The 7,338-nt window shown below is 60.7% G+C and overlaps 1 protein-coding gene across 1 annotated transcript; it reads right to left on the reverse strand.

Moving 5' to 3' along the window:
* Positions 1-479: 479 nt before the first annotated feature.
* Positions 480-5,271, reverse strand: NAPSA (napsin A aspartic peptidase). The gene is made up of 9 exons (XM_044670988.1): positions 5,207-5,271; positions 4,197-4,320; positions 3,928-4,051; positions 3,292-3,410; positions 2,812-3,011; positions 2,351-2,473; positions 2,118-2,262; positions 1,336-1,434; positions 480-876 (listed from the first exon to the last, which is right to left on the reverse strand). Exons 1-9 carry the CDS (start codon positions 5,269-5,271, stop codon positions 682-684), a joined length of 1,194 nt encoding a protein of 397 aa, XP_044526923.1. The 3' UTR covers positions 480-681.
* Positions 5,272-7,338: the final 2,067 nt, after the last annotated feature.

The following is a 7,338-nucleotide window of genomic DNA, read 5'->3' on the forward strand; positions in this document are numbered from 1 at the left end:
GAGGGGGAGGGAGAGGGGGCCGGAGTTGGGGGGAGGGTCTGACATCACTACCCGTGGGGGGGAGGGACCACCCTGACCCACCCACCCCCATCCCACCCCTCCTGAGCCTCCCGGGGCTGCTGGCCCCACCCCTGCTGCGGACCCCAGCATCCCTGGCTGGGAGAGCAGGGGAGGGGCGAGCTGGCCCAGCCACCTGTCAAGTGGGGAGCCCGCCCCACAGGGGTCGGGGCGGGAGAGCGAAGCCCAGGAGCCCCGGGCCGAAGGACTACAGCTCCCCACATGCTTCGGAGGAGCTGGCCTGCGCTCGGACCGCGGTGGGTTCGCGAAGCCCGCTGGGAAACGTAGTTTTCTCACTCCCAGCCGCCGCTCCTATTCCCCACCTCCACCAGGCTACGGGCTGGCGCCTGGCGCCCACGCGGGGCGGGCGCGCGCGAGGGACCAAGGGAAGGACGCAGAGGAAAAGACACATCGCAGCTTTTTATTCGGCAGTTGAGGGGAGGTATTAGAGGGGGCAAGACGTTGTCGAGGCGAGACGCTGCCTGGCCCCGGCCTGCGCGGCCCCCAGATCTCCAAGCGCCCTGGAGAGGACCACCGAGCACGGACCCGAAGAGGAGCCTTGAGGCGCCCCCCGTGGGATCTCCTGGAGGAGGCGCCCCGGCGAAGAGGCGGGGTGCGCTCCACTCAGGGGGCCCGGGGAAGGGAGGGGAGGGGGGCCACCCGCGCTCGCGCCAGGCCCACGCGAGCGGTCCCTCGATCGAACACGGCCACATGGGGGCCCAGGAAGACGTCGCCCAGGATCCAGAAAGGGCCCGCGGGAGGTGGCACGTCCAGCGCCAGGAAACCGGACAGACAGAGGCGGGTGCGGCCGCTGGCCAGCTGCGGGGCGAGGGCAGGAGCGTCTGGGCAGGCCCGCCCCCCCCAGCGGTCACCCCGGCCGCAGCCCAAGAGCAGCCCCAGCGGCGGCGGAGGCGGCAGAGCTCGGGGACAGTGGCAGGTCACGGCCCACTCCCCGGATCCCACCCCAAAGGACGGGCAGTCCTGGGCCCTCTTCTCCAGAGGTGACGTCACTGCGGGGGCCACTGAGGGCGTGACTAGCCTGCCCTCCCCCGCAGAACGCCCCCGGCTCGCTGCAGCCTGGCCGTCGGTGACGTCACTGCGGGCGGAGGGGGGGGAGCGGTGGACTTTGTTCCAAGGGCTGTGACGTCATCGGAAGCGAGTCCCCATTCCTCCCTTTCCCAGGAAGCGCAGGGCCTTTTTCTATGACGTCACAGTTCTGAGGGAGGGAGGGGGCTGCAGCGAGCCCGGGGCGCCCACCTGTCCCAGAGAGCACCCTACCTGAAGGACGTAATCTTGGGCCGTCAGGTTGAACCAGACACCACTGAGCAGGAAGGAGATGGCTGGGAGGGCAGAGAGTCGGTCACAGGAGAGCAGATACTGGAGGGGGAGGACGAGAGTCCATTCTGCTGTGTCATTAGCTGGGCTTCTCCCTCCCTTCCCCGTTCGCCACCTCCCGCCCCCCTTTCCTCCCCTCCCCCCTCCCGGGGCCCGGACTGAGCGCCAGCTCCTCTTCCGCTTGCCCTTCAAGCCTAAGGGTCCGCCTCCAGCCTCCTCTGGCCACCCGTGGGGCTCTGACGATGAGCAGGCTCTGCGGGCCTCTGTGGGAGCCGCTGCTCTCATCCCCCAGGCTCTGCGGAGCCCGAAGTTTCAAGCTGACAGCTCTCTGTGCGCCCCCCCAACCCCCGGGGCCTTTAAGTAATATAAGCTGGGGGGGGCCCACGTTTCCCCTCTCCCGCCCTCCTGTGACCCCAGTGTGGGCCCGCACGGCTCCAGGGCTCTTGTCATCACCTCGGACAGCTCTAGTCCCGGAGCCCCAGAGGGGAGAAAGCCTCCTCCCTCCAGTCTTCCACCGGCAGCCCCCCAGCGCCCTGGGCTTCTGCCCGTCTTTCTCACCCAGGCCCAGCACACGTCTCAGCTCCCAGAAGAGAGCCTGCCTCAGTTTCCTCTCTTTGCCTTCAGAGCTCTGGGCCGTGGAGGGGATCCATGCCAAAGGGCCACGTGTGACTTAGAGCCCTTCCGATCCCTCCATCCTCCCCCTGGGCCCCCAGCTTCCCCCTCACCTCCCCAGCCAGCAGCGGGAAGCCTCCGATGAGTTTGTGCAGTGCCTCGATCTCCCTGGAGGGCCCGGTGATGAGGGAAGTGCCCGTGTCCAGAATGGCGGCACAGCCGCTAGGGCACAGCGTCAGGGAGTGGCCCACGACCACGCTGCCGAGGGAGGCAGGGCAGGCGTGAGCTCCTCGGCCGGGCGCCTGGCCCTCCAGCCCCCAGCCAGGCACCTGGCCGACCCCCTCACCGGTCCATGTGGATCTGCCAGTAGGCTGGCCGGGTGACGGGCAGGAAGGTAAGGGGGGGGATGAAACGAGCCGGATCCCAGCCTCCCAGGATCAGTTCTCCACCCTGGACGGCTTCAGGGTCCCTGTGGGGGAAGCACGAGGTCCTTAGAGCCGGCGGGACCCAAGACGTGGCATTTTCCAGAGAGGGGAAAGAAGGGCAGCTTGTTTGGTCCCCCAGCTCACAAATTGGGGAAGCAGGATTTGAACCCAGCTCTCCTAGCCCTCTGGGCCCGGTTGGGAGGTTTCAACCCCCCTAGCATCCTGGGAGGGAAGGCAGAGGGCGCAGGGGGTTCCCCATAAAGGGGCCGGACTTCCTATGAGGACCATGGCAAGACGGGGCTGAGGAGGAGGAGGAGGAGGAGGAGGAGAGCCCTTGGGAAGCGGCCAAGGGCAGAGCAGAGCGGGCCGGGGAGGGGGGCACCTGTTGAGGTAGAAGGAGAAGACTGCCTTGTCCAGCAGCCCCAGCTCTGTCAGCGTATCCAGTGGGGGCTGCACTCCAGCCACAGCCAGGGCTGGGAAGCCCAAGCCAAGGATCCCATCGAAGTGGGCGAGAGCAAAGGCCAGGCTGGGCTCCCACAAAGCTTCCCCGAAGAGCAGGCGGGCTCCCCCAACGCCTCCGATCTGGGGGGACAGAACAGAAGAGGGCTCCGTGGCCTGGAAGCCCCTCCCCTTCTCCCTGAGGGGCGCGCTCTGTCCCATCTGCCATTAGCCAAGCCTCACTTTCAACCCAAGGGGGAGGGAGTGGAGCTGCTATCCCCATTTTACGAATGAGGAGACTGAGGCAGAGGCTTTAGGTGACTTAGTCTAAGGCCCTGCAGCTAGTGGAGGAAGCCTGTAGTTTGAAGCCAGGGGGACGCTCTCCCCAGCCCCAAAGGCCACAAGATCAGGGTGGGTGGCTCACAGTCAATACGTCCTCACTCAGGATGCCGTCCAGTTTCCCTGTCCCGTACTGGATGGAGAACTGGGTCCCGTTGGGCCGGAAGGAGCTGGAAACCTCGCGGTCGTACCGTCGGTGGAACCCTGGGTCAGAGGCAGGAGAGGGGGAGCCCCTCTGAGGCCCACCCTGGCCCTAACACCAGGCCCCCGGAGCCCCCAGGCCAGCCATCCCGTCTGAGGAAGGAGGGAGCCACCCTCACCCAGGGAAACGACTCCCTGCTTCTCCCTCCGATGGCCAGAATCAGCAGGGCCACCTGGGGGACCGAGGCAACCATCCAGCACAGGGACCGAGAACGGCCAGGGCCCTCCCAGGGAAGAGAGGCCGGCTTTGGGGATGCTGAGGCCCAGACAGGGGAGGGTGTCCCTTATTTGGCAGGGGAGGAAACTGAGGCCTGCACCCAAGAAGGGACTTCTCCACAGTCACACAGCAAGCCTAGAGGTCACCTAGTGTCTAGTCCAAGCCTCCTAGAGGCAGAGGAGGAAACTGAGGCCTCTGAAAGGGAAGGGACTCATCCCACATACTACGGTAAGTAAGAGGCAGAGCCCAGGCTCTCCCTCTGAGGCCTACCAGCAGATCCCCCCACCCTCCCCAACTGCTCACAGCAGCCCAGGCTGAAGAAGCTGCATCTACGAGACGGCACCCAGAGGTTGGAGGAGCCGGTGTCGAAGATGACGGAGAAGTTCTGAGGGGGCGTCCCCAGGCTGATCTCCCCGAAGTACTGAGCCTGGTTGGAGGCAGAGACAGAGATGGACGGACAGAGAGAGGAGGCCGAGAAGAGGCCCTTGCGTGGCGGAGGGGACAGGGACGGGGTAACAAATGGCTGTGGGCCATGGGCCCTGGTGGGGAGGGCCAGAGGGGAAAGGACTCACATCCAGGTAGTTGGAGAGTGGCACAAGAATAACTCCATCCTTGGGCAGAGGGGCCTTGAGGGTTCTCCAGCCCCGCAGCACATGGAGGGTGCCAGACCAAGCTGGAACCCTGCGCAGGGGGATCCTGCAGAAAAGAGGGGAGCTTGTTGGCCTCGCTCCCTGAAGCCCCCCCAGCAAACCCTGAGAGACCCCGAGAGACATCCCTGGGTCTTCGAGATTCAAAGGCTTTGTCCTCCAGGAAGCCCTCCTGGCTTCCCCCCGCCCCCCATTATTCAAGTTCACGTCCTCCCCAGAACTCCTGGTCTTTCACTCATCTGTAGATAGACGTGGGGCGTTCCCCAGCTGGAAGGAAAGCGCCTCCAGGGCAGGCACTGTTTAAGGCCTTTGGGGTACTTTGCACTCTGTTGTCTCAGGCACACGGTAGAGTGTTACTGTAGTTGACTGACTGTATCACAAGCATAATGTCTGCACATAGTAGGTGCGCAACAAATGCTTATTATATTGAATTAAGACATTCAAGGCCTGTAAGTGATAGAGTTCCAGGCCTGGAATCAGGAAGACCTGAGTTCAAATCCAGCCTCAGACACTTTATTAGTTAGAGGTATGACCCTGGACAAGTCACTTAACCTTTCTGCCTCAGTTTCCTCCCCCTCTAAAATGGGGATCATAAAACCCCCTACTTGTTAGGACTATCGGGAGAATTAAACGAGAGCGTTTCTAAGTCACTTAACACAGTGCTGGGCACTCAAGTGCTTAGAGAAGTGCCAGTCCCTGCCTCCCCTTCTTCTCCCTCTCTGCCAACACTAGATCTTAGATCCTTGGCGAGGGGAGGGGAGGGGAGAGTGTGTGGTGGGGGTCACCTTTCCCTCAAGGGACAGGGGGAGGTGAGTCCCGATAGCAATTTGAAGATGGCTGGAGAAAAACTGGCAAAAATGGGGGAAGAGAATTTGGAGAAGGCCCTGGGGTGGGGCAGGGGGAAGGGATCTGGGGGAGAGGGGGTGTCCTGCTACCTGATGAAGGAGTTCACCGTGGAGGTCAGAAGCCACAGCAGAAGCAGGATCTGGCGCAGGGACATCTTGGAGCAGGTCTGAGGGCACTGAGGGGGGTGACGGTGGGGATATTTCCTTGGAGTGCCCGCCCTGGCCTGACGCACCCTCCAGGAGGACAGGAAAGGCTGAGTGGTTGCCTGAAGGACCCTTCAGAGTCCTCTGGCACAGCCTCCTCTTGGGCTCTTGGAGCCACCCAGTGCAGAGGATCTCTCCATCCCACTCCTTTCTCCTTAGAGTCTTAGTTACTGCCCAGAGCCTGGGACAACTGGAAGCCCCCCACAAGCCCTTGTGCCTCCGCTCTGGCTCCCACATCTACATGAATTGTATTCTCTCAGAAAGAGGCAGCACTGGAGTGCGTGTGGGTCATCGTTTTCTGATCGTGCCTCAGTTTACTCATTCGGAAAGAGCTAGGATGGACTTGATCACCTCGAAGCCCCCACCCCTCTCTTCAGTTCTTTGACTCTAGGACGCCAGGTTTGGCATTAGACTAGAATGATTCCCTCTCTGGGAATTGAATCTGTTTCTTCAAATGTAAACCAACAGAATCCGTTAACCCGGGGGGTTTCTGAGCCCCACCTCTCAAGGGGCAATTTCCAGAACGTTAGCCCTCCCTCCCCAGAGAGGGGCCAGTGAATAATTAACCTCAAGTGTCCCTTCTAAGGGAAGGAGTATCCAGGAAGGGGCCCCGGTGTTTGGATAGGCTCTGGCCCGGGCTACCGGCCAGGCTGGAGAAGGTGGAGAGCACTCTAGTATCCGGGGCTGGACCTGAGCCAGACTTTTGTCCCCAGCCCACAGAGCCCACACCCCTTCTCCCCATTCTCTCCCCTTTTGCTCTGAGCTTGGGTGACTACCGAGACATCGTACGGGCCTCTGGCCAAAGCCAAGCCCTCTACTGGGCTCACGAGCTCCTTCCTCTCCCACTAGCTCTGAGGCCCTTTGTGGGTCCTCCTCTCCCATCTCCTATTTCTCCCTGGCCAGAAGCTCCCCCTTCCTTAAATAAAGATTCCTTTGGGCTCTTACCTGCTCGTTCTCCTCCCATTCACAGTCACACTCTTTGCAGTCGGTGCCCTGCCTGCTCTGGCTCTTCTCTTCCTCAGTGCTTTACTCCTCAGAGCCTGCCCTCGTCCCCCGAACGCTGCTCTCTCCCAGGGAACAGCAGCCTCCCAACTGCTGAATTCAGTGGCCTCTCCTCGGTCCTTGTCCTCCTTTGGTCTCCTTTTGTATTATTATTTTTTTCAGGGAATAAGCGTTCATTTTCTCTCCCTCCCACCCAGCTTCCATGGGGGTGGGGGCTGAGCTGGGGGCCAAAACTCTTGGAAAAAAATACAAAAGTCCTGGAAAACAAATCCCTCTGTCCTCATTGGCTGCCAAAATTCTCTCTGCCAAGGTCCTCACAAATGGTCAGGATTTTAGCAGAGACAGCAAGCCCTAAAGCCCTGAAGGCCCTTCCATAGGGGCTGGAACAGGAATCTGGTCTGTTTTTCTGTTTGTCCGCACAGTGCTTTGCACGCAGAAGGTGCTCAATAAATGCCTTTTTGTACATTCAGTCAATCCACAACCATTTATGAAGGACCTACTAGATGCCAGGCTCTTTCTGCAGACAAAACCAAAGAGACACTGCTCTTTCCAGAGATCCAGCTGCCCCCACCTGCTTTCTGGTTGCTCTTTCTTCCTCAGACTCACTGATGCCAGCCCCTGTCTCCTAGTTCTTCCTCTACTAGCCTGACTGATCCTTCTCAGCCTTCTTTGCCAGATTATCTTCTAACAAGCTGCACAAGTCACATGATATCTCCAGGGCTCAGTTTTCCCAAATGTAAAATCAGAGGGTGGGCCCATGATGCCTCCTTCTAGCCGGAGAGGCAAAGGCCTCGGGCTTCAGAAAAAGACAGATATTTTTGGACCTTCCTTCCCCTGACCATGCATATTGGTGTGGTTTCTAGGGGGAGAAAAGGAATGTTTGTTAACTGAGAAAAAAATGAGATGAAAAGAGGAGGTTGGACTAGACATCTGCTTTTGAGCTACTTTCCGGCAGCAGGGCTATGATCCTATGAACCATTAACCTCTCTCTGCAATCCAGCTGGTCACCGGACACC

The sequence above is a fragment of the Gracilinanus agilis genome, chromosome 3, assembly GCF_016433145.1.
Source record: "Gracilinanus agilis isolate LMUSP501 chromosome 3, AgileGrace, whole genome shotgun sequence".
NCBI classification, from domain to species: Eukaryota; Metazoa; Chordata; class Mammalia; order Didelphimorphia; family Didelphidae; genus Gracilinanus; species Gracilinanus agilis.